This window comes from Bombina bombina, chromosome 2 (assembly GCF_027579735.1).
Source record: "Bombina bombina isolate aBomBom1 chromosome 2, aBomBom1.pri, whole genome shotgun sequence".
In the NCBI taxonomy this organism is placed as follows: domain Eukaryota; kingdom Metazoa; phylum Chordata; class Amphibia; order Anura; family Bombinatoridae; genus Bombina; species Bombina bombina.
In genome coordinates, this window is record NC_069500.1 from 912227780 (window position 1) to 912255578 (window position 27799).

The 27799-nt window shown below is 38.6% G+C and overlaps 1 protein-coding gene across 1 annotated transcript in view; it reads left to right on the forward strand.

Moving 5' to 3' along the window:
- Positions 1–27510, forward strand: part of RCHY1 (ring finger and CHY zinc finger domain containing 1) — a 55307-nt gene extending 27797 nt beyond the window's left edge. Inside the window, exons 6-9 of the mRNA XM_053703309.1 lie at positions 18161–18219; positions 22907–22933; positions 24706–24826; positions 27068–27510. Coding sequence (XP_053559284.1) covers positions 18161–18219; positions 22907–22933; positions 24706–24826; positions 27068–27193 — 333 coding nt within the window. The 3' untranslated portion in view covers positions 27194–27510. The remainder of the gene's footprint in view (positions 1–18160; positions 18220–22906; positions 22934–24705; positions 24827–27067) is intronic.
- Positions 27511–27799: the final 289 nt, after the last annotated feature.

Consider the following 27799-nt stretch of genomic DNA (forward strand, 5'->3'; position numbering starts at 1 on the left):
CTCTGGGGTGAGAACAGAGTGCGCTGACAATGCTAGGGCCATGTCTGATACTGCGTCACAGCTCGCAGAGCATGAGGACGGAGAGCTTCATTCTGTGGGTGACGGTTCTGATCCAAACAGATTGGACTCAGATATTTCAAATTTTAAATTTAAATTGGAGAACCTCCGTGTATTACTAGGGGAGGTCTTAGCAGCTCTCAACGATTGTAACACCGTTGCAATACCAGAGAAACTGTGTAGGTTGGATAAATACTTTGCGGTACCGGCGAGTACTGACGTTTTTCCTATACCTAAGAGACTAACTGAAATTGTTACTAAGGAGTGGGATAGACCCGGTGTGCCGTTCTCACCCCCTCCAATATTTAGAAAGATGTTTCCAATAGACGCCACCACTCGGGACTTATGGCAAACGGTCCCCAAGGTGGAGGGAGCAGTTTCTACTTTAGCTAAGCGTACCACTATCCCGGTGGAGGATAGCTGTGCTTTCTCAGATCCAATGGATAAAAAATTAGAGGGTTACCTTAAGAAAATGTTTGTTCAACAAGGTTTTATATTACAACCCCTTGCATGTATCGCGCCGATTACGGCTGCGGCAGCATTTTGGATTGAGTCGCTTGAAGAGAACCTTAGTTCATCTACGCTAGACGACATTACGGACAGGCTTAGAGTCCTTAAACTAGCTAATTCCTTCATTTCGGAGGCCGTAGTACATTTAACCAAACTCACGGCTAAGAACTCAGGATTCGCCATACAGGCACGTAGGGCGCTGTGGCTAAAATCCTGGTCAGCTGATGTTACTTCTAAGTCCAAATTACTTAATATACCTTTCAAGGGGCAGTCTTTATTTGGGCCCGGTTTGAAAGAGATTATCGCTGACATTACAGGAGGTAAGGGCCACGCCCTACCTCAAGACAAAGCCAAAGCTAAGGCTAGACAGTCTAATTTTCGTTCCTTTCGGAACTTTAAAACAGGAGCAGCATCAACCTCCACTGCACCAAAACAGGAAGGAGCTGTTGCTCGTTACAGGCAAGGCTGGAAGCCTAACCAGTCCTGGAACAAGAGCAAGCAGGCCAGGAAACCTGCTGCTGCCCCAAAGACAGCATGAACCGAGAGCCCCCGATCCGGGACCGGATCTAGTGGGGAGCAGACTCTCTCTCTTCGCCCAGGCCTGGGCAAGAGATGTTCAGGATCCCTGGGCTCTAGAGATCATATCACAGGGATACCTTCTAGACTTCAAATTATCTCCCCCAAGAGGGAGATTTCATCTGTCAAGGTTGTCAACAAACCAGATAAAGAAAGAAGCGTTTCTACGCTGCGTACAAGATCTGTTATTAATGGGAGTGATCCATCCGGTTCCGCGGTCGGAACAAGGACAAGGGTTCTACTCAAACCTGTTTGTGGTTCCCAAAAAAGAGGGAACTTTCAGGCCAATCTTAGATTTAAAGACTCTAAACAAATTCCTAAGAGTTCCATCGTTCAAATGGAAACTATTCGGACAATCTTACCCATGATCCAAGAGGGTCAGTACATGACCACAGTGGATTTAAAGGATGCTTACCTTCACATACCGATCCACAAAGATCATCACCGGTATCTAAGGTTTGCCTTCTTAGACAGGCACTACCAGTTTGTAGCTCTTCCATTCGGATTGGCTACGGCTCCAAGAATCTTCACAAAGGTTCTGGGTGCCCTTCTAGCGGTACTAAGACCGCGAGGGATTTCGGTAGCTCCGTACCTAGACGACATTCTAATCAAGCTTCAAGCTTTCAAACTGCCAAGTCTCATACAGAGTTAGTTCTGGCATTTCTAAGGTCGCATGGATGGAAAGTGAACGAAAAGAAGAGTTCTCTCTTTCCTCTCACAAGAGTTCCACTCTTGGGGACTCTTATAGATTCTGTAGAAATGAAGATTTACCTGACACAAGACAGGTTAACAAAGCTTCAAAATGCATACCGCGTCCTTCATTCCATTCAACACCCGTCAGTAGCTCAATGCATGGAGGTGATCGGCTTAATGGTAGCGGCAATGGACATAGTACCTTTTGCACGCCTACACCTCAGACCGCTGCAATTATGCATGCTAAGTCAGTGGAATGGGGATTACTCAGATTTGTCCCCTACTCTGAATCTGAATCAAGAGACCAGAAATTCTCTTCTATGGTGGCTTTATCGGCCACACCTGTCCAGGGGGATGCCATTCAGCAGGCCAGACTGGACAATTGTAACAACAGACGCCAGCCTACTAGGTTGGGGCGCTGTCTGGAATTCTCTGAAGGCTCAGGGACTATGGAATCAGGAGGAGAGTCTCCTTCCAATAAACATTCTGGAATTGAGAGCAGTTCTCAATGCCCTTCTGGCTTGGCCCCAGTTAACAACTCGGGGGTTCATCAGGTTTCAGTCGGACAACATCACGACTGTAGCTTACATCAACCATCAGGGAGGGACAAGAAGCTCCCTAGCAATGATGGAAGTATCAAAGATAATTCGCTGGGCAGAGTCTCACTCTTGCCACCTGTCAGCAATCCACATCCCGGGAGTGGAGAACTGGGAGGCGGATTTCTTGAGTCGCCAGACTTTTCATCCGGGGGAGTGGGAACTTCATCCGGAGGTCTTTGCCCAAATACTTCGACGTTGGGGCAAACCAGAGATAGATCTCATGGCGTCTCGCCAGAACGCCAAACTTCCTCGCTACGGGTCCAGATCCAGGGATCCGGGAGCAGTTCTGATAGATGCTTTGACAGCACCTTGGAACTTCAGGATGGCTTATGTGTTTCCACCCTTCCCGCTGCTTCCTCGATTGATTGCCAAAATCAAACAGGAGAGAGCATCAGTAATTCTAATAGCACCTGCATGGCCACGCAGGACTTGGTATGCAGATCTAGTGGACATGTCATCCTGTCCGCCTTGGTCTCTACCTCTAAGACAGGACCTTCTGATACAGGGTCCATTCAAACATCAAAATCTAACTTCTCTGAAGCTGACTGCTTGGAAATTGAACGCTTGATTTTATCAAAACGTGGTTTTTCTGAGTCGGTTATTGATACCCTAATTCAGGCTAGGAAGCCTGTTACCAGAAGGATTTACCATAAAATATGGCGGAAATACCTATACTGGTGCGAATCCAAAGGTTACTCCTGGAGTAAGGTTAGGATCGCTAGGATACTGTCTTTTCTACAAGAAGGTTTAGAAGAGGGTTTATCAGCTAGTTCATTAAAGGGACAGATTTCAGCTCTGTCCATCTTGTTACACAGACGTCTGTCAGAAAATCCAGACGTCCAGTCCTTTTGTCAGGCTTTAGCTAGGATCAAGCCTGTGTTTAAAGCTGTTGCTCCACCATGGAGTTTAAACTTAGTTCTTAACGTTTTACAGGGTGTTCCGTTTGAACCCCTTCATTCCATTGATATAAAAATGTTATCTTGGAAAGTTCTGTTTTTAATGGCTATTTCCTCGGCTCGAAGAGTCTCTGAGTTATCAGCCTTACATTGTGATTCCCCTTATCTGATTTTTCACTCAGACAAGGTAGTTCTGCGTACTAAACCTGGGTTCTTACCTAAGGTAGTCACTAACAGGAACATCAATCAAGAGATTGTTGTCCCATCCTTGTGTCCAAATCCTTCTTCAAAGAAGGAACGTCTTTTACACAATCTGGATGTAGTTCGTGCCCTCAAGTTCTACTTGCAGGCAACTAAAGATTTTCGCCAAACTTCTTCCTTGTTTGTCGTTTACTCTGGGCAGAGGAGAGGTCAAAAAGCTTCTGCTACCTCTCTCTCTTTTTGGCTTCGTAGCATAATACGTTTAGCCTATGAGACTGCTGGACAGCAGCCTCCTGAAAGAATTACAGCTCACTCCACTAGAGCTGTGGCTTCCACTTGGGCCTTTAAGAATGAGGCCTCTGTTGAACAGATTTGCAAGGCTGCAACTTGGTCTTCACTTCATACTTTTTCCAAATTTTACAAATTTGACACTTTTGCTTCTTCGGAGGCTATTTTTGGGAGAAAGGTTCTTCAGGCAGTGGTTCCTTCTGTATAATGAGCCTGCCTTTCCCTCCCGTCATCCGTGTACTTTTGCTTTGGTATTGGTATCCCAGAAGTAATGATGACCCGTGGACTGATCACACATAACAGAAGAAAACATAATTTATGCTTACCTGATAAATTCCTTTCTTCTGTTGTGTGATCAGTCCACGGCCCGCCCTGTTTTTAAGGCAGGTAAATATCTTTTAAATTATACTCCAGTCACCACTTCACCCTTGGTTACTCCTTTCTCGTTGATTCTTGGTCGAATGACTGGGACTGACGTAGAGGGGAGGAGCTATATGCAGCTCTGCTGGGTGAATCCTCTTGCATTTCCTGTTGGGGAGGAGTTATATCCCAGAAGTAATGATGACCCGTGGACTGATCACACAACAGAAGAAAGGAATTTATCAGGTAAGCATAAATTATGTTTTTAACTAGGTACAATAGCTATTAAATAGTTTAATAACTATTTAATAGCTACCTAGTTAAAATAATTACAAAATTACCTGTAAAATAAATCCTAACCTAAGTTACCATTACACCTAACACTACACTATCAATAAATTAATTAAACTACAATTATCTAAACTAAAATACAATTAAATACACTAAACTATATTTCAAAAAAACCACTAAATTACAAAAAATAAAAAAAATTACAAGAATTTTAATCTAATTAAACCTAATCTAAGCCCCCTAATAAAATAAAAAGGCCCCCCAAAATAATAAAATTTCCCTATCCTAAACTAAATTACAAAAGTAATCAGCTCTATTACCAGCCCTTAAAAGGGCCTTTTGCGGGGCATTGCCCCAAAGTAATCAACTCTTTTACCTGTAAAAAAAACAACAACCCCCCCCCATTACAACCCACCACCCACACACCCCTACTCTATAACCCACCCGATCCCCCCTTAAAAAAAAACCTAAGTCTAACCCCCAAGTGGTCCTTACCTGTCCTGAAGACCGGCGGAGAAGGTCCTGCTCCAGGCGGCAAAGTCTTCTTCCAGGCAGCGACCTCTTCTTCTTCCAGGAACCAGCCGGCGCGGATCGGAGGAGTTGAAGACCGATGACTGCGGAGCTGAAGACCGTCCACTCTGGAGCTGAAGACCGGCGATGCTGGAACTGAAGACCGCGGAGCCATGGAGCGTGTATTTGTAACTTAGGTTAGGATTTAATTTACAGGTAATTTTTTTTTAACTAGGTAGCTATTAAATAGTTATTAACTATTTAATAGCTATTGTACCTAGTTAAAATAAATACAAAGTTACCTGTAAAATAAATATAAACTACCTGTAAAATAAATATAAACCCTAAAATAGCTACAATGTAATGTATTAATTATATTGTAGCTATCTTAGGGTTTATTTTATAGGTAAGTATTTAGTTTTAAATAGGAATAATTTAGTTAATAATAATATTATTTAGATTTATTTAAATAATAATTAAGTTAGGGGGTGTTAGGGTTAGACTTAGGTTTAGGGGGTAATATATTTAATATAGGTGTCGGTAGTGTAGGGGGATTAGATTAGGGGTTAATAAATTTAATATAGGTGGCGGCGGTGTAGGGGGATCAGATTAGGGGTTAAATTTAATATAGGTGGCGGCGGTGTAGGGGGATCATATTAGTGGTTAATACATTTAATATAGGTGGTGGTGGTGTAGGGGGGTCAGATTAGGGTGTAATACATATAATGTAGGTGGAGGCGCGGTTCGGGAGCGGCGATTTAGGGGTTAAACACTTTATTAGGGATTGCGGCGGGGGATTGCTGTTGACAGGTAGATAGACATTGCGCATGCGTTAGGTGTTAGGTTTTATTTTGCAGGCAGTTTAGGGAGTTACGGGGCTCCAATACTCAGCGTAAGGCTTACTACGCCTGCATTTTGTGGTGAGGTGAAAATGGAGTAAGATTTCTCCATTTTTGCCACGTAAGTCCTTACGCTGTATATTGAATACCAAACTACGCAGGTTTTGTATATCAGTGTATGGGGGAAAAAACTACGGGCGAAGGCAGAAATATACGAGCGTAACTTCTATGTTAAGCCGTATATAGGATACCAAACCAGCGCAAAATGTGGCGTCGACGGCTTTTGCGGGCGACGCTGCATATCGGATGGGGCACTAGATTTTTAAAAAACTTTCCAATTACTCCAATTTTGTTTCATTCTCTTGGTATCATTGATGAAACAACAAAACACTACTGGGCGCTAGGTAAACACACCACTAGACCAATGAGAATAGACGTGTGCAACCACCAATCAGCAGCTAGTATCCAGCTCCTGAGCCTACCTAGGTATCCTTTTCAGCAAAGAATGCCAAGAGAACTAAGCACATTTAGATACTATAAGTAAATTGGAAAGTTGTTTCAAATTGCATGATCTATCTGAATCATGAATGACATTTTTTGTATTATATATCCCTTTAACAGTGTTTTAGCAAATGCTAACAAATGGCAATCAAACACACAAGGCATCAGTAGTAATGCATGTTTAGGGGAAGTTTCCTTTCTAATTGGCTGTTGTGTGTTTTTCTGGTTTGTTTGTGTTAAAAAATATGTCAAAACCATAGGTTTTGTGGTAAAACAGAGTTGGTGAGCGCTAAAAATATATTATCCCTTAAAGCCAAGCTATAAATCTGCTCCTCTCAAGCAGATATACAATATCATACACTCCAAAATACAATCTAGCTGGCGCTCCAACTAGGGAGCAAAGGATAAATATATGGAAGAACACAAATAATATATAAGAATGTGAATACACAAATATATAGAAACACGAGTATATGCCAAAAGATTCTTCAGAAATACATATATTTTAATAAACAAGACTCAAAATAAAAAGCGCTGATATATAAGAACAATATAGGAACGTCTCCCTTGGTGCTGAGAACAAAATGTCTATTAAAAAGGTACCTTAAAAGTAATCCACTTGAATATGGAATCAGATGACTGTTTGTTACCATAAGATTAAAAGAGGTGTAATCACGTGATTGGAGTTCTACAGTGCCTCATAGGCTAATAAACTCACATGCTATAGTGTTCCAATCCTGTCGGCCGTAGCAATGTATCCCAAAAGCCTTTAGCGGACTTGTAATGTGGCAAACTTCGTTGCCATGGAAATGATGCAGTAGGCTTTCAAGCAGATATACATGCTTTTGCTGTAAACAGTGATTCTTGATCTACTGTATAGGTGGATTTGATTCCAGGGATATTGCTCTTTTAGACAGCGTGGATAACTTGAATACACATTTCTAAGTGTATATGTAGAAACAACTTGGCCTTTATCCACTGTATCTGTAGATACTCCCCGGAGCAATGCAGGCAGATGGCACTTTTATTAAAAAGGCTGTATTGATTAAATAAAAGCAATAAATATTCCTTTGTTGCAGTCAGTAAGGTCTACGCGTTTCACCCTCACAAGGGCTTTATCAAGATACTTTCTGACTGCTAGGTGTGCTTGATTTATAGCCATAACATGGATTTGATTGGCTGCTCACGATCTTCTCTGATTGGATATCATATTCCTTTAAGGTGGTATATATACATACATAGAATGTCCTTTTAAAATGAGACATGAACAATCATAAAATAAGATAATAAATGTTAGATGGAAACAAAGAGATTTTCTCATAATGTTTTATATAAAACTTTAACATCTGTTCTAAGAACATATGAATATAAATTAGACATTTTATGTATAACTTTAACATCTGTAACATGACATCTTATTGTTGAATATAGGGCGTGCATTTTTAAAACAATATTGTATATTTTCATATAAACGCCATGTCTAATTCTGAGTTTAAACCCAATGGTTGTAAAGTCTGGAAATTGTATATAAATTCTGCTTCCTTTTTGATTAGTTCACCCTCAAAATTACCTCCTCTCCAATTTTTTCCATGTTTATAAATGCCCCAAAATTTAAAGTCGGAGAGGTTACTGTTATGAATTTCTTTGAAGTGTTGATATAGTATGGTATGTGTCTTCATTTTCTATAGCCCATATATGTTCTCTCATTCTCTCTCGGAGACTCCTGGTCATTTCCCCCAAAATACTGTTTTCGACAAGAGCATTCTATTAGATGTATAACTCCTTTGTCTTGACACCTAATAGTGTCTGTGATTATTTGTGTTTCTCCTGTGATATTGGATTTGAATTCTTTCTTTCTCTTGTTAAGTGTATCCAGTCCACGGATCATCCATTACTTATGGGATATTAACCCCTCCCCAACAGGAAGTGCAAGAGGATTCACCCAGCAGAGCTGCTATATAGCTCCTCCCCTAACTGCCATTACCAGTCATTCTCTTGCACCCAACGAATAGATAGGATGTGTGAGAGGACTGTGGTGATTATACTTAGTTTCATACCTTCAATCAAAAGTTTGTTATTTTATAATAGCACCGGAGTGTGTTATTCCTTCTCTGGTAGAATTTGAAGAAGAATCTACCTGAGTTTTTCTATGATTTTAGCCGGAGTAGTTAAGATCATATTGCTGTTTCTCGGCCATCTGAGGAGAGGTAAACTTCAGATCAGGGGACAGCGGGCAGATTAATCTGCAAAGAGGTATGTAGCAGCTTATTATTTTCTGACAATGGAATTGATGAGAAAATTCTGCCATACCGATATAATGTAAACTCAGCCTTAAATGCAGTAGCAGCAACTGGTATCAGGCTGTCATGTATGTATATTTTACACTTCAGTATTCTGGGGAATGGCACTTCACTGGAATTATACTGTATGCATAAAATTTAGCCTAATTTGCAGGGACTAGCAACAGGCTTTTTAATAACACTCAATTTATTAATGTTAAACGTTTTTTGCTGGCATGTAAAATCGTTTAATTTTCTGAGGTACTGGGTGAAAAAATGTTTTGGGCACTATTTTTTTCCACTTGGCAGTTGTTTTATTTAATTTATGACAGTTTACTGATCTCTCTCACTGTTATGTGTGAGGGGGAGGGACCTTTTTTGGTGCTTTTGCTACGCATCAAAAAATTCAGTCAGAAGTTTGTCTTCCCTGCATGATCCGGTTCATCTCTACAGAACTCAGGGGTCTTCAAAACTTGTTTTGAGGGAGGTAATCACTCACAGCAGAGCTGTGAGATTGTAGTTGACTGTGATAAACTTTTTTTTTTTTTTTTTCTGTATTTTTTTTTTTTTTTTTTTCTGCTATCAGGGTTAGTTATCCTTTGCTAATGGGAGCAATCCTTTGCTAAAATTGTGTTTTTTACAAAGATTTGATGCTATAACTTTTCAGTTTATTAATTTTCAACTGTCATAACTTTTTCTGTGCTTCTTATAGGCACAGTACGTTTTCATATTATAGTAAATTACTTGAAAAGTATTTCCAAGTTGCTAGTTTATTTGCTAGTGTGTTAAACATGTCTGATTCAGAGGAAGATATCTGTGCTAATATGTGCTAAAGCCAAAGTGGAGCCCAATAGAAATTTATGTACTAACTGTATTGATGCTACTTTAAATAAAAGTCAATCTGTACAAATTGAACATATTTCACCAAACAACGAGGGGAGAGTTATGCCGACTAACTCGCCTCACGTGTCAGTACCTGCATCTCCCGCTCGGGAGGTGCGTGATATTGTAGCGCCGAGTACATCTGGACGGCCATTACAAATCACATTACAGGATATGGCTACTGTTATGACTGAAGTTTTGGCTAAATTACCAGAACTAAGAGGTAAGCGTGATCACTCTGGGGTGAGAACAGAGTGCGCTGATAATATTAGGGCCATGTCAGACACTACGTCACAATTTGCAGAACATGAGGACGGAGAGCTTCATTCTGCGGGTGACGGTTCTGATCCAAACAAACTGGATTCAGATATTTCAAATTTTAAATTTAAGCTGGAAAACCTCTGTATTACTAGGGGAGGTGTTAGCGGCTCTGAATGATTGTAACACAGTTGCAATACCAGAGAAAATGTGTAGGTTGGATAAATATTTTGCGGTACCGGCGAGTACTGACGTTTTTCCTATACCTAAGAGACTTACTGAAATTGTTACTAAGGAGTGGGATAGACCCGGTGTGCCGTTCTCACCCCCTCCGATATTTAGAAAGATGTTTCCAATAGACGCCACCACACGGGACTTATGGCAAACGGTCCCTAAGGTGGAGGGAGCAGTTTCTACTTTAGCTAAGCGTACCACTATCCCGGTGGAGGATAGCTGTGCCTTTTCAGATCCAATGGATAAAAAGTTAGAGGGTTACCTTAAGAAAATGTTTGTTCAACAAGGTTTTATATTGCAACCTCTTGCATGCATTGCGCCTGTCACGGCTGCAGCAGCATTTTGGTTTGAGTCTCTGGAAGAGACACTTGAATCAGCTCCATTAGATGAGATTACACACAAGCTTAAAGCCCTTAAGTTAGCTAACTCATTTATTTCAGATGCCGTAGTACATTTAACTAAACTTACGGCTAAGAATTCCGGATTCGCCATTCAGGCACGCAGAGCACTGTGGCTAAAATCCTGGTCAGCTGACGTTACTTCTAAATCTAAATTGCTTAATATACCTTTCAAAGGGCAGACCTTATTCGGGCCCGGGTTGAAAGAAATTATCGCTGACATTACAGGAGGTAAAGGCCATGCCCTGCCTCAAGACAGAGCCAAACCTAAGGCTAGACAGTCTAATTTTCGTTCCTTTCGTAATTTCAAAGCAGGAGCAGCATCAACTTCCTCTGCACCAAAACAGGAAGGAGCTGTTGCTCGCTACAGACAAGGCTGGAGACCTAACCAGTCCTGGAACAAGGGCAAGCAGGCCAGGAAACCTGCTGCTGCCCCTAAGACAGCATGAATCGAGGGCCCCCGATCCGGGAACGGATCTAGTGGGGGGCAGACTTTCTCTCTTCGCCCAGGCTTGGGCAAGAGATGTCCAGGATCCCTGGGCGTTAGAGATCATATCTCAGGGATACCTTCTAGACTTCAAATTCTCTCCCCCAAGAGGGAGATTTCATCTGTCAAGGTTGTCAACAAACCAAATAAAGAAAGAGGCGTTTCTACGCTGCGTACAAGATCTTTTATTAATGGGAGTGATCCATCCGGTTCCGCGGTCGGAACAAGGACAAGGGTTTTACTCAAATCTGTTTGTGGTTCCCAAAAAAGAGGGAACTTTCAGGCCAATCTTGGATTTAAAGATCCTAAACAAATTCCTAAGAGTTCCATCGTTCAAAATGGAAACTATTCGGACAATTTTACCCATGATCCAAAAGGGTCAGTACATGACCACAGTGGATTTAAAGGATGCTTACCTTCACATACCGATTCACAAAGATCATTACCGGTATCTAAGGTTTGCCTTTCTAGACAGGCATTACCAGTTTGTAGCTCTTCCATTCGGATTGGCTACGGCTCCGAGAATCTTCACAAAGGTTCTGTGTGCTCTTCTGGCGGTACTAAGACCGCGAGGAATTGCGGTAGCTCCGTACCTAGACGACATTCTGATACAAGCTTCAAGCTTTCAAACTGCCAAGTCTCATACAGAGTTAGTACTGGCATTTCTAAGGTTGCATGGATGGAAGGTGAACGAAAAGAAGAGTTCTCTCTTTCCACTCACAAGAGTTCCCTTCTTAGGGACTCTGATAGATTCTGTAGAAATGAAGATTTACCTGACAGAAGACAGGTTAACAAAGCTTCAAAATGCATGCCGTGTCCTTCATTCCATTCAACACCCGTCAGTAGCTCAATGCATGGAGGTGATCGGCTTAATGGTAGCAGCAATGGACATAGTACCCTTTGCACGTCTACATCTCAGACCGCTGCAATTGTGCATGCTAAGTCAGTGGAATGGGGATTACTCAGACTTGTCCCCTACTCTGAATCTGGATCAAGAGACCAGAAATTCTCTTCTATGGTGGCTTTCTCGGCCACATCTGTCCAGGGGGATGCCATTCAGCAGGCCGGACTGGACAATTGTAACAACAGACGCCAGCCTACTAGGTTGGGGCGCTGTCTGGAATTCTCTGAAGGCTCAGGGACAATGGAATCAGGAGGAGAGTCTCCTACCAATAAACATTCTGGAATTGAGAGCAGTTCTCAATGCCCTTCTGGCTTGGCCCCAGTTAACAACTCGGGGGTTCATCAGGTTTCAGTCGGACAACATCACGACTGTAGCTTACATCAACCATCAGGGAGGGACAAGAAGCTCCCTAGCAATGATGGAAGTATCAAAGATAATTCGCTGGGCAGAGTCTCACTCTTGCCACCTGTCAGCAATCCACATCCCGGGAGTGGAGAACTGGGAGGCGGATTTCTTAAGTCGTTAGACTTTTCATCCGGGGGAGTGGGAACTTCATTCGGAGGTCTTTGCCCAAATACTTCGACGTTGGGGCAAACCAGAGATAGATCTCATGGCGTCTCGACAGAACGCCAAGCTTCCTCGTTACGGGTCCAGATCCAGGGATCCGGGAGCGGTTCTGATAGATGCTTTGACAGCACCTTGGACCTTCGGGATGGCTTATGTGTTTCCACCCTTCCCGATGCTTCCTCGATTGATTACCAGAATCAAACAGGAGAGAGCATCAGTGATTCTAATAACGCCTGCATGGCCACGCAGGACTTGGTATGCAGATCTAGTGGACATGTCATCCTGTCCACCTTGGTCGCTACCTCTGAAACAGGACCTTCTGATCCAGGGTCCCTTCAAACATCAAAATCTAATTTCTCTGAAGCTGACTGCTTGGAAATTGAACGCTTGATTTTATCAAAACGTGGTTTTTCCCTGTTTGTCGTTTATTCTGGTCAGAGGAGAGGTCAAAAAGCTTCGGCTACCTCTCTCTCCTTTTGGCTTCGTAGCATAATACGGTTAGCCTATGAGACTGCTGGACAGCAGCCTCCTGAAAGAATTACAGCACATTCTACTAGAGCTGTGGCTTCCACTTGGGCCTTTAAGAATGAGGCTTCTGTTGAACAGATTTGCAAGGCTGCAACTTGGTCTTCTCTTCATACTTTTTCCAAATTTTACAAATTTGACACTTTTGCTTCTTCGGAGGCTGTTTTTGGGAGAAAGGTTCTTCAGGCAGTGGTTCCTTCCGTATAAAGAGCCTGCCTGTCCCTCCCGTCATCCGTGTACTTTAGCTTTGGGATTGGTATCCCATAAGTAATGGATGATCCGTGGACTGGATACACTTAACAAGAGAAAACATAATTTATGCTTACCTGATAAATTTATTTCTCTTGTAGTGTATCCAGTCCACGGCCCGCCCTGTCACTTTAAGGCAGGTAATTTTTCCATTAAACTACAGTCACCACTGTACCCTATGGTTTTCCTTTCTCTGCATGTTTTCGGTCGAATGACTGGTAATGGCAGTTAGGGGAGGAGCTATATAGCAGCTCTGCTGGGTGAATCCTCTTGCACTTCCTGTTGGGGAGGAGTTAATATCCCATAAGTAATGGATGATCCGTGGACTGGATACACTACAAGAGAAATAAATTTATCAGGTAAGCATAAATTATGTTTTTTGCTACTAAATTTGCAGGACTTATTTTTTTCCATCAATACAGCTTTTTTAATAAAAGTGCCATCTGCCTGCATTGCTCCTGGGAGTATCTACTGATACGGTGGAGAAAGGCCAAGTTGTTTCTACATGTACACTCAGAAATGTGTATTCAAGTTATCCACACTGTCTAAAAGAGCAATATCGCTGGAATTGAATCCACCTATACAGTAGATCAAGAATCACTGTTTACATCAAAAGCACGTATATCTGCTTGAAAGCCTACCGCATTGTTTCCATGACAACGAAGTTTGTCACATTGCAAGTCCGCTGAAGGCTTTGTGGATACATTGCTACGGCCGACAGGATTGGAACACTATAGCACATGAGTTTATTAGCCTATGAGGCATCAGAGAACTCAGATCACGTGATTACACCTCTTTTCATCTTATGGTAACAAACTGTCATCTGATTCCATATTCAAGTTGATTACTTTTTTTTATTTTTTTTAAATTAATGATTTTTATTGAGTTTAGTACAATGGACAGTAAACAGACAAAAAAGCTTTTAGTTTGCAAAAAATAAAAGCAAAGTCATAAGGTATACTTTAACAAACAACAAAAGAAAGGAGAGAGGCAAATTTAGTCCATTACATCACAGATGAGGTAGAGAACAGAGAAAAACATTTAACTTATTTCTCAAAAATACACAATACAAGATTTCTGTAATGGATACAACCATGCTATACTGTGTTCTAATTGCTCTAGTTAGTTCACTAAACTGAAAGGAAAAAAAAAAAGCACTGATTCCCCTTTTCCTATTTCTAACTCCCCCATTTTTTTTTATAGTTTGACTGTGGTCTACTGAAAGACCTAGTTTATGCTTGGATAACTAACGGTCCCATATACTAGACTATGTTTATCAGAGTCAGTTTATGAAGATACAATTTATAACCTTCTGTTTCCCCCTAATTACCTGCTTAAATAATGATGAAAAACTATTTGGAAATTATAAATATAGATAAAAATTTAGCAGTCTATAAGCTGCTACATATGCTTTTACTTATTGAACATGTTATGCGGCTCAGAACCTGGGGATGTTCCTAATGATCCAATCGGTATATAAGATATCACCCCCTCCAGGGGGTGATATCTTATATACTAATAGTAATAGTTCTGTGTTTCTAAAGGGAAATATCAGATGATCAATTTCTCTAGGAGGAAATATCTTTATAAATTTAGACCATTTTTTAAAGAATAAGGATATCTGTTGATTAGAATTCATATCCGTAGCCAATTGTTTGATGATACACTGTTTTTTGAGATAATTTTTGATTTATGAAATAGTAGGAGGAAAGCCAACCTTCTATCTCTTAAGGATTCGGTTTCTGGTTGCTAATATTACTAGGTATATTATTCTATGTTCACTTGTTGCTGATTTCTTATCCACCAAAAAGATTATTTCTTTTAAAGAAAAAGCAAATGGATCCAGTTTAAGTGTGTTAATTAACCAGAATTTTATTTTATTCTAATTTGTAGAACCTTGTGGCATGACCAAACCATATGAATTAGATTTGCGGCCAATCTACATTTTGGTCATTTATTAAAGTTCGTATTATGCCACTTATGGCCTTTTAGGTGGGAGTCTCTCCAAGTCTCAGAAACTGTAGCTTGATAAAGCAAGGATAACGATCGCGTTAAATGCTCCGTATGATTCAGGGTTTCTAAGGAAAGAATATTTGTCCAACTTTGAGCTATATTAGCCAAGTTAGATTCACCCGTTTGCGATATGAGATATTAATACCAGGTAGAGATGGATCGCTGACCCTGATTTAACTAAAACTGGCCAATTATCCAGTTTACCCCATGTCCAGTTCCAGGAAAAGTTATTAACTAACTGGGAAACATAGTGCCTAGCCTGTAAATATGGAAAAAAAATCACGATTTTACAGGTTAAATTCTTGTTTTAGTTCTTCAAATGATTTAATGTGTAGGGCTGCAACAACCAATCGGTAAGATTGATCATAAATATAGTTGTCAAAGAATCTCATTATCAATTAGGTGGTCAGCAAATAGTTGGGTAATTGCACAGCATCAGCTGCTTCAACCCAAGGAACTCCTGCACATGTTATTGTGCAAACATTTTTATTTATTATTTTTTTTTCTATCCGATTAATCGGATGATTAATGTCCGATTAATCTGATAGAAAAAAGATTGTGCAAGTTGCAGTAGATCATCAGATTAAAGCAGCTGGTGCTGTGCAACTGACCAACTAATCGCTGACCACCTAATTGATAATGAGATTTGTTGACAACTATTTTTATGATCAAACTTACCGATTAGTTGTTGCAGCCCTAATGTTTTGTGCTCTTTGATTTAAAAATTGTTAGTCCAGATACAGGCCTTTTTTGTGCCAGACTTGAAGCACTAAAGATTGAATACCCTCTTGATATTCTGCATTTCCCATAAAGGTTTGATATCTGGGTATAGTCATATTCGTTATGACATAAGACCCAATTTTTTTCCAAGCCTGTATTATCGTGTAAATCGATTTATATACTTTCACCTTTTTAGGTATTAAATTGTACGGTAAATGGATCAGAGAGAGAGGAGACTATGGATAAATCATATTAGCTTCCAAAGTGTTATCTGTGAAGTAATCTAAATTTGTAATCCAATCTATAACAATACTGCCAAGGAAAACCAGGTTATAAATTCGCCAATCAGGAAGGGCAAATCCTGCTAGATATTTTGCAAGTGATAACTTTTGAATAGATATTCTGCGTCTTTTATTCTGCCATATAAAGTGGATTACTTTTAAGGTACCTTTTTAATAGACATTTTATTCTCAGCACCAAGGTAGACATCCCTATATTCTTATATATCAGCGCTTTTTATTTTGAGTCTTGTTCATTAAAATATATGTATTTCTGAAGAATCTTTTGGTATATACTCGTGTTTTTATATATTTGTATATTCACATTCTTATATATTATTTTTGTTCTTCCATGTATTTATCCTTTGCTCCCTAGTTGGAGCTCTAGCTAAATTGTGTTTGGGAGTGTATAAAACCATAGGTTTTTACATGGTTACCCAATACAAGGGTAGAAAATTCAGGCACACTTTGGGCTCGATTTTATCAAGTCCTTCTCTTCCCTTTGACTGACATCAGACCGCTGCTTACCTGCCCTGTTCTCCCCCTCTTTGGTGGAGAATTTCAATCTCCCAGGTATCTTCCGACTGGGGAGATTGACAACTACTGCCCACGTGTTACTGGCTGTTAGCAGGCAGTGGGTAGGGTTTCACTGGAGAGCTTGTGTGCAATGGTAAATGCGGGCAGCAGATTGCTTTCCGCCAGAGGAGAAGCCTGGTGGACAGGGGCAAATATATGTTCCTGTCTGGCCATGGGTGATAAATCGAGCCCTTTTCACAGATTTAAATTCCCTTACTAAAAAAAGAAAAATGAGATCAAACATAACAAAATAAACCATAAATAAGTGAATGCATTTTTTTATGGACTTGCTTGTAGATTTATTTTATTTTAAAAAGGTTTTTATTTCCTTATACAGAATCCTTTAAACCTTTGAGTGCTAAGCACTTTCCCACCTGGGTGCTAAGCTGATTTAACGTTTTTTTTAATTTTTTTTGAAATATATATATATTTTTTTAATTTTTTTTAATTTCTTTTCAGATCCCCAATACTTACACAGTTTGGAAAGGTGCAATTACATTTCCAACGGTGGGTCTTGGGGGTTCTGTAGCTGCTTTGATGCCTGAGATACAGGCTTCTAAGCAGCATGCCCCCTTTCACTATACTTGTCATTGTAATTTTTAAATAAAGTTGCCCGGTGACGTCACCGCGCAAAATGTGAAGCCCCGGCGATGCCTGTCACTATACAGGCCCGATCGCCGGGGTAGGAGTGGATGGGAGCCCCCAGATCTCCCTCAAGGTGGGAGAGTGCTAATGACGGCTCTGAGCCGTCGTTGGCACCTGAGTGGGAAACTCTGCGACGGCTCAGAGCCGTCGTTGGCGCTCAAGGGGTTAATGCTACATAAAGGGTTGTTGGCTGCTAGTCTTGTGCCCATCTCAGATCTAACACAGGTGCAGATTGGTAAATATTCTCTTTGTGCTATGATCAAGCACACCCCAATTAGCTCCTGTGCATTTGAATTTGGTGCCACTATGTTTTTGTACATGGGCCCTTTTTTTTTTAATGCAGTTAGCATTCCAAAGTATACTGGTAATGAAAATCCCCAGTATACTATTTCCTTCCATGCCCCTTCATTTTGTAGATACGTTTTGTGATTAAAGGGACATTTTTCTGTTCTAACGGAGCATACTATTTAACCAAATTTCATTTAGTTCTCATGGTTATATTTTTTTAAATTTAAATAGCATACGGGTAGGTAGTGTTCACGTGTCAGCAGAATTACATAGCAGCAAATACTGCTTTTATCTAGTGGTCTTGCAAATGTATAATATTGTTAAATGTACTCTTGCAGAACCCCTGCCATATATAGTGTTCCTTACATGTGCACACTTCTGAGATTGTTTGCTTTTCAATAAAGGATATCAAGAACATTTGATAATAGAAAAAAAATTTTTACTTTCGGTCTGTATATCTGCTGAATTTTCTGAATCTATGGCCTCTTATATCCTTTAAGTAAATTCTTTAAAGATTTTTTTTTCCTGTGTTACAGGACATACACACCTCTAGGGAAGGCGCACATGTTCTTCCCTGCGGACATCTCCTTCACAGGTAAAACTGATAGCTATTGCTATGCTTGTTAAACTCCCTGCTTCTTAATGCAGTCTTTATAAATGGCATTAAGTTTAGCAGATATTAAACCAAACATTGTCTGTAAGCTGTAAAATTGCTTGCATTAGCTAATTAACAAGAGCAGCATTGGAATATGTCGATTCACAAATGTTGTAGGTTTATTGAAGTTACAAAAAAATGAGAAGGTATTGGTGTGCAAGTCTTACCCCTGCATAAACACTACTCTGTTCCCAAAATACAGTGTAGAAAAGGTACAATGATAAAGGATGTGTAAATGCGCTGTACAGCACGGGGATAATTAAAAATACAATGGCATACTATGTATGAATATATATTGAACCTTTCTAATAGTACCAAATAATGTTGGATTACATCATATAGATAAAGAGTCGCATACTATGTATGAATATATGGAATTATACCAACCCCTACTTGGGAGTGAAAAATCAAAATGCTATGTATCTATAATATAAATACAAGCTGGATTGAAAAGTGGTAATACGTTATATCAAGAGATAAAGAATTTACATACTATGTATGAATAAATTTTCTTACGCTGGATAGAAAACAGTGTTCCGTTATATCAATCGATAAAGAATTTGCATACTATGTATGAATAAAAATATTGCACTATCCTTAATATAGAACTGAAAAAAAAAAATATATATATATATAGGTGCATTCAGTTAAACACATACAGGGAGTGCAGAATTATTAGGCAAATGAGTATTTTGACCACATCATCCTCTTTATGCATGTTGTCTTACTCCAAGCTGTATAGGCTCGAAAGCCTACTACCAATTAAGCATATTAGGTGATGTGCATCTCTGTAATGAGAAGGGGTGTGGTCTAATGACATCAACACCCTATATCAGGTGTGCATAATTATTAGGCAACTTCCTTTCCTTTGGCAAAATGGGTCAAAAGAAGGACTTGACAGGCTCAGAAAAGGGATGCAGCACTCTTAAAATTGCAAAGCTTCTGAAGCGTGATCATCGAACAATCAAGCGTTTCATTCAAAATAGTCAACAGGGTCGCAAGAAGCGTGTGGAAAAACCAAGGCGCAAAATAACTGCCCATGAACTGAGAAAAGTCAAGCGTGCAGCTGCCAAGATGCCACTTGCCACCAGTTTGGCCATATTTAAGAGCTGCAACATCACTGGAGTGCCCAAAAGCACAAGGTGTGCAATACTCAGAGACATGGCCAAGGTAAGAAAGGCTGAAAGACGACCACCACTGAACAAGACACACAAGCTGAAACGTCAAGACTGGGCCAAGAAATATCTCAAGGCTGATTTTTCTAAGGTTTTATGGACTGATGAAATGAGAGTGAGTCTTGATGGGCCAGATGGATGGGCCTGTGGCTGGATTGGTAAAGGGCAGAGAGCTCCAGTCCGACTCAGACGCCAGCAAGGTGGAGGTGGAGTACTGGTTTGGGCTGGTATCATCAAAGATGAGCTTGTGGGGCCTTTTCGGGTTGAGGATGGAGTCAAGCTCAACTCCCAGTCCTACTGCCAGTTTCTGGAAGACACCTTCTTCAAGCAGTGGTACAGGAAGAAGTCTGCATCCTTCAAGAAAAACATGATTTTCATGCAGGACAATGCTCCATCACACGCGTCCAAGTACTCCACAGCGTGGCTGGCAAGAAAGGGTATAAAAGAAGAAAATCTAATGACATGGCCTCCTTGTTCACCTGATCTGAACCCCATTGAGAACCTGTGGTCCATCATCAAATGTGAGATTTACAAGGAGGGAAAACAGTACACCTCTCTGAACAGTGTCTGGGAGGCTGTGGTTGCTGCTGCACGCAATGTTGATGGTGAACAGATCAAAACACTGACAGAATCCATGGATGGCAGGCTTTTGAGTGTCCTTGCAAAGAAAGGTGGCTATATTGGTCACTGATTTGTTTTTGTTTTGTTTTTGAATGTCAGAAATGTATATTTGTGAATGTTGAGATGTTATATTGGTTTCACTGGTAAAAATAAATAATTGAAATGGGTATATATTTGTTTTTTGTTAAGTTGCCTAATAATTATGCACAGTAATAGTCACCTGCACACACAGATATCCCCCTAAAATAGCTATAACTAAAAACAAACTAAAAACTACTTCCAAAACTATTCAGCTTTTGATATTAATGAGTTTTTTGGGTTCATTGAGAACATGGTGGTTGTTCAATAATAAAATTAATCCTCAAAAATATAACTTGCCTAATAATTCTGCACTCCCTGTATATTGTGTCCATCTTTAGTTTATATATCGGCTATATTAACACAATTTATTTGTCTGACAATTACTAAAAATACATAGATAAAAATGATAAATCAAGTTCTGTAGTGACCGGTCACTGTGGACATAAAATATTAAAACGTCTTAAAAAATACGTTTTTAAAATCCTTTTGGGACTGTGCGTCTAAATTCAATAAACGGTTCCAATAAGAGAGGTGATTACGTTTATAGGGAACAAGCTTTCATTCCTTCTTGATAAAAATATTGTGAGACTTTTATGAGACTTTTGCTCGGCAGTGTGGTTAGACTAACACAGCTTGCTATTAAGACTATTCACGGTATTTAAAGAAATATAACGCTCATTACGATACCTAAAGAACTGGGCTAAAAAAGCAAGTCTCATAAAAGTCTCACAATATTTTTATCAAGTAGGAATGAAAGCTTGTTCCCTATAAACGTAATCGCCTCTCTTATTGGAACCGTTTATTGAATTTAGACGCACAGTCCCAAAAGGATTTTAAAAATTTATTTATTTTTAATATTTTATGTCCACAGTGACTGGTCACTACAGAACTTGATTTATCATTTTTATATGTGTTTTTTTAGTAATTGTCAGACAAATAAATTGTGTTAATATAGCTGATATATTGTGTCCATCTTTAGTTTATATATGTGTTTAACTGAATGCACCTATATATATATTTTTTCAGTTCTATATTAAGGATAGTGCAATATTTTTATTCATACATAGTATGCAAATTCTTTATCGATTGATATAACGGAACACTGTTTTCTATCCAGCGTAAGAAAATTTATTCATACATAGTATGTAAATTCTTTCTCTTGATATAACGTATTACCACTTTTCAATCCAGCTTGTATTTATATTATAGATACATAGCATTTTGATTTTTCACTCCCAAGTAGGGGTTGGTATAATTCCATATATTCATACATAGTATGCGACTCTTTATCTATATGATATAATCCAACATTATTTGGTACTATTAGAAAGGTTCAATATATATTCATACATAGTATGCCATTGTATTTTTAATTATCCCCGTGCTGTACAGCGCATTTACACATCCTTTATCATTGTAGGTTTATTGAAGCACATTACAAGTGACAGACAAGGTTAAGTATATCTACAGTGGTATTACAGCTGCATTATATGTATTTACTAACTTTTTTTGTATTGCACCTTTCCATGTTTTTCCCAGCACAAATGACGCAACTCTAAAAGAACTGCAGTCTCTGATTAATCAATAAAAATGATCACTGTGTGTTGCACACTAAATGACTATTATATTTCAGGAATTATCAAGCTCTACGTCTTTAAAGGGACATTCCAGCCAAAATAGGAATTCACATGGATGCATTTCAGTTTTAAATAGAATACATTTTGTAATATACATGTATTGGCAAAAATGCTTCTAATAAAAGCTATTTTAGTATGCTCCAAGCACCAGCATTTTGAACACAAGGTGCTTGTACCATCTGGTAATGATTCTATTTGTTAGTTGCTGACATGATTACAAGCCCCACTGGTGCTCTGAGCAGCTGCACTATATAAAATGCTGGTGCACTGTGAATATCTATCTATTTTTCACATGCACATGCAAAGATACATGAAATAGTTATAACTTTTAATAGAAGCATTTTTGCCAATACATGTATATTGCAAACGTGTTTCTTTTCCTTTTGCCCAGAATGTCCATTTTTAAGGTGATATTTGCATAGCAGGTTTGTAGTACAGATCACATATCTAAAACTAAGTAGTATAGGTTACCAGTACAGACTAGATACCTAGGAGATAGTGATGTCACTTTAGTAGCTCAGCTCACACATTCCAATTTTTTCATAATAACTGTAAGGAACAAACTGCAATCTGAGAATGAAATGGTCCCTTCGACTTCAGTATATATGACAAACTGCAGGCCTCCAATGCTAGCAAACAGAAATGAAGCTTATCATTAAAGGGATATAAACCCACAATTAAACTTTCATGATTCATGCAATTTAAGCAACCATCAGCAAGCGCTACCCTGTGTAGTGAACCAAAAATTCCTGCTTTATCAAATAAAGATACCAAGAGAACAAAGAAAAATGAATAATAGGATTAAATTAGAAAGTTGCTTAAAATTGCATGCTTTATCTATATCCTGAAAAAAAAAAATTGGTTTCATATCCCTTTGAAATAGAACGCCGATAAAAGAGCATATGGGGTTTTAAACCACAATAAAAAGTCATTGACTTGAACATTTCCAATATCAATAGCTTTCACGTGTTTTATGTAATTGCAGATAATGTTTAAATGATTTGTAATATGAGGTGATAATCTTGTAATCTTGATGTTCTGCTTGCAGATGAAATATTTAGATTTTTTTTTTTTTAACGTGACCTAAGACCTATTTTGTTTTTCCCTCCGTAGTACGTGTTATAAGGACATGCTAAAACAGTAAGTATATTAAGTTTTACTGTACCATACCATCAGTACATGCCAAAATGAGATTTATACTAAATGATAGCAGTAATAATTGTTTTTTCCAAACAGCAGGGTTCTGTTTATTGAATATAAATTACAAATGAAGAGAATTTTATGTACGCAACTGTTTTTCATGGGGGGGGGGAAGGTTTTTGTCTGCAGGCCAAATAATTTCAGCTCTTGCATGTTTTCTTTAATGTGATTTTGTATGCTCTTTCCTGTTAACCTCTGTTTTCATTCAAACCTGACCTTCATTTGGCCTGCCTGATCATTCTAATTTAATTTATTGAACAACATGGCAAAGTGAAAGATACAATGTTGTTTGTGTATTCCTATTGATGGAGCTGGGTGCAATTTTACAATTTTATGCTGGATTACAATTTTAAAGCAGACATAGCTAACCAGAAACCATCTTAAAAAAAGGAATAATTCCCCTGCTTTTTGTCTATTTATTGTAGTAGGACACTCAATCAAGGGAAAAGTCAATTAAAGAGATAGTGTAATCAAAATTTAATTTCCTCTTCATGTGTTTCCAGTGACTTGTTATACTGGAAGTATAAAATGCAGAGGACGTTTATTTAGGTTTATTTTTGAATATGAAACAGCTGCTTTTGTTTAGTTAAAACACAACCAAATCCAATTACCTGAGCTTGAAGGGAGAGCAGACCTCATTATATTATTTTCTTCTCTGCTCTCTCCTTTTTCTTATCTCTCATTGTATACACCCACACTTTAAATCTTAAAATGAGCATTTTAGTACCTCTCTCTTCCACCCCCACTGGGGGTGTGACTTCACCAGCATCGTTTTTGTTTTACAAAGCTTCAAAATGTTCTGTATATGTGGGGATATAACAGGCAAATTACAAAAGAAAAACAAAAGAGCTATTTATAAACAATTTAATACACTCCAGGTTAAATGGATAAGTAAACGGGATAAAAAAAATTACTTTGCCCTGTCTCTTTAAACTTTTGGGCACAGCTACAATAGTATGGTTACCACTTGCCATGCTATTGTTTTAACTCTATGCCTCCAGCTTTCTTCAAAATAATTCCAGTGCTACGGAATGTGGCGGCGCTATACAAATAAACGATAATAATAAATTCTAATAATAATGTCTCCTCTTTTAACCCGTTACTGGTGCAAGTTGTTCAAGCTCCACTGTCTTGCTACTGGAGTTGAGGTATTGTACTCTGTGACAGAAGCGTCGCACATTCTCAGAGCAGTGATGCTGGCTATTGACCGCTGTATTGTGGGTTAGCATGCATGATACAGAGCAGGACCTTTACATTTTTTTACAGTGACTACATTGCTATATGCTGTTATTCAGGTGGCCTTTTTTATATCTATTGTAACTTTTAAAACTGTGTATAAAAATGTAATCCTCCTGATCTGCATTGTGTGTGTGTGTGTGTGTGTGCGCTAACCAAAAAAGCACAATACAGCTATGGAAGAGCAGGCAACATCACTGCCCTGAGACTGTGCACTACTTCTGTCACAGGGTGGAAGCATATGTGAAATCCAAGATGGTGGTGCCCAGTATGAAGATGCAGAGCTTCAGTAACCAACACCTGTAGCAGGTTAAAATAAGAGAACGGCTCTGAAGAGAGTTGCAGGAAGAGAAGGAAAATAATAGCATGGTGAGTATCCAGCATTCAGGTGTATTCTTGAATTTAATGTCCCCTTAAAGGTAGCGCAGGTCTCTGCACTATGTCTTTTAACTCTGTTTTTTCTCTCTTGTGATAAGAGGATACAGGTGTCCATTGTGCATGCGCTCTGCACTGGACATGACCAGGTACTGGAGGCATCTGGATGAGGAAGTTGCTCAAACCCCGATGCCCACTGAGTATCAGAATATGACTGTTGAGGTGAGTGTTATGGTAATGATTTAATAATTGAGAAAAACAGGCTATACTACAAGCAATTAAATTGCTTATATTTTCAAATGAGTTTAGAAAGAAACAATTCTAGTTAAAGGGACATGAAACCCAAAATGTTTTCTTCATAATTCAGACATAGCGTACAATTTTAAACAACTTTCCACTTTACTCTAATTTGCTTAGTATCCTTTGTTGAAAAGCATACCTAAGTAGACTCAGGAGCTGGGAGCTAGCTGCTGAATGGTGGCTGCACAAGGGATACCAAAAGAATAAAGCACAATTGATAATATAAGTAAACTGGGAAGTTGTTTAAAAAAAAATCTATGCTCTATTTAAATCATGAAAGAAAATAATTTTCATGTCTAAGTTATGGTACCTTTTTACTGAAACAAAATAGCCAACTACCAACATGCTTGTTCCAATTATTAGACATAACATTTTCTGAAAATTGTTGGAATTGAATGGTGTATGTACAAAATAAACCAACTCTATTTTTAAAGCAGAAACTTTACCCTATGATATGTGTATTATATTTTTCTACTGGGTTGGCGTCACCAACCCTAACTGATAGTTTTGAAACTGCCATAAGAAGAATTCCCCCCCACTAAATCTTGTCACTTGCTACATGCAACTCGATTTTGGAAAAGAATGGGAAAGCCATAGAATTGTTAACTAAATTCTTTAAATAGCCGTATGCATATTCCAGGTATTCTTGTATTTGTCCTTACCACTTCTTCTTTTAAAAGTATTTTCATTAAAGGGGCAGTCTAGTCAAAATTAAACTTTCATGATTCAGATAGGGCATGCAATTTTAAACGACTTTCCAATTTACTTTTATTATTAAATTTGATTTGTTCCCTTGGTGGTAATTTTGAAAAGCTAAACCTAGCTAGGCTTAAACTGATTTCTAAACCGTTGAAAACCGCCTCCTAGCTCAGAGCATTTTGAAAGTTTTTCACAGTTAGACAATACTAGTTCATGTGTGGCATATAGATAACATTGTGCTCACTCCCGTGGAGTTATTTAGGAGTCTGCACTGATTGGCTAAACATTTTCTGTCAAAAGCACTGAGATAAGGGGACAGTTTGCAGAGGCTTAGATACAATCTAATCAAAGAGGTAAAACATATATTAATATAACAGTGCTGGCTATGCAAAACTGGGGAATGGGTAATAAAGGGATTATCTATCTTTTTAAACAATAAAAAATCTGGTGTAGACTGTCCCTTTAATCAAGCAAACTTTCAGTAAAAAAAAATAAATAAAAAAATCTCCAAATGACTCTTGAATCTAACATCATATTCAATAAGATCTATACAGGGTATGCGGCTTAAGTTGGCATTTATTTCGCCTATACAATGATTATTTATCTCTCTCAATTATAACTGCAAACATTTAACTTCTAGCCTTCTGTTTTTAACTGCCAGAGCTGTGCATAACCTTGCATAACAATTTTTTAAAGACCTCTATAGTATACTATATTTACCATTCTAAAACATAAAAACGTGTTTAAAAAATAAAATAAAAAATGTATCGACTAAATAAATAAAAAAAAATTACATTTATTATCAATTTGCTGTTTTCTCTTGTTGTCCTTGGTTTAAAACCTAGCTCCTTTCCATGAGAGCATACTGAGGTACGATCAGAAGCATGCACTTTCTTTTAGTACCATAGCAGTGTTTGTAGCAATGTTATACATATAGTATTCAGGTTGTGTGCCCTTTCCAGAGGCTGGCACAGTATGCTCCCATGCAAAGAACTGCCTTTTAACAAAGAATACGAGGACAAAGAGGTTCTTGTGGAATGGAACTAGAACTCTAACTGGATCTTGAAAGACTCATTTTGACTTCCATGTCTCTTAAAGGGACACTAAACCCAATTTTTTTCTTTCATGATTGAAACGCTAGAATGTAAGTTTAGAAGCCGGCTCATTTTTGGTTCACAACCTGGGCTGTGCTTGCTGATTGGTGGCTAAATGCACCCACCATTAAACAAGTGCTGTCCTGCGTTTGAACCAAAAATTGTCTGGCTCCTTAGCTTAGATGCCTTCTTTTTTTAAATAAAGATAGCAAGAAAACAAAGTAATATTGATAATTGGAGTAAATTAGAAAGTTGCTTAAAATGGCATGCTCTATCTGAACCATGAAATAAAAAAATTGTGTTTAGTGACCCTTTAAGCATTGTGAAAGAGAGATACAAGTCACTCAGCTTCTCTTTTTATCTTATTTAGATTCATTGTAATGACTGCAACACAAGATCGACCACGTTGTTTCACATTTTGGGAATGAAGTGTGAGAACTGTCAATCATACAACACTGCACAGCAGGGAAGGACAGAAACGCAGCAATCTGAGTGACGTCACAAACATTAGCATGTTTAGGTTTCATGTATAGATTAAAGTGATGGATTGCCAGATGAGCTATGATAGAACTTTAGAGGACCGCAATTCATAAATCCTCAACTGGCTCCTAATATTTTGGATTATTTTATGTATGGCTTCTAAAATTGTTTTGCTTGGCTCTTCAGTTTTGTATACAATTGTCAACTACAATATGAACAGTGCTTTGGCAATAATATAAATAAAAATGCTGTGACTATGATAGTTCAAATAGGAGTACAATGATTCCTATCCTTTGTGAGCCTTCTGTATAATAAAATATTTATTTAGTAAAATATCTTTACATTGTTTTTCCTGCTATTTAGAATTATTTAATATGTTAAGCAGGTTCTATTTTTTTCTCCGCTTGTAGGCTTTAGGGAGATATAGATGTCTGTCAGCAGTATTTGGAATAAATTATTCTAAAGGGGCTGCTAAAATTATTTATTATATAAATAGTAAATAAAACTGGGGAGAGATCTTTTGTTTCATTGAATTGAGATATATAAGAGGAGGTAAAGTAAAATACATTTTCCAATATATTAGTGAGTTAATAAAATTCTGAAATGCAGTATTTTTTAAAAA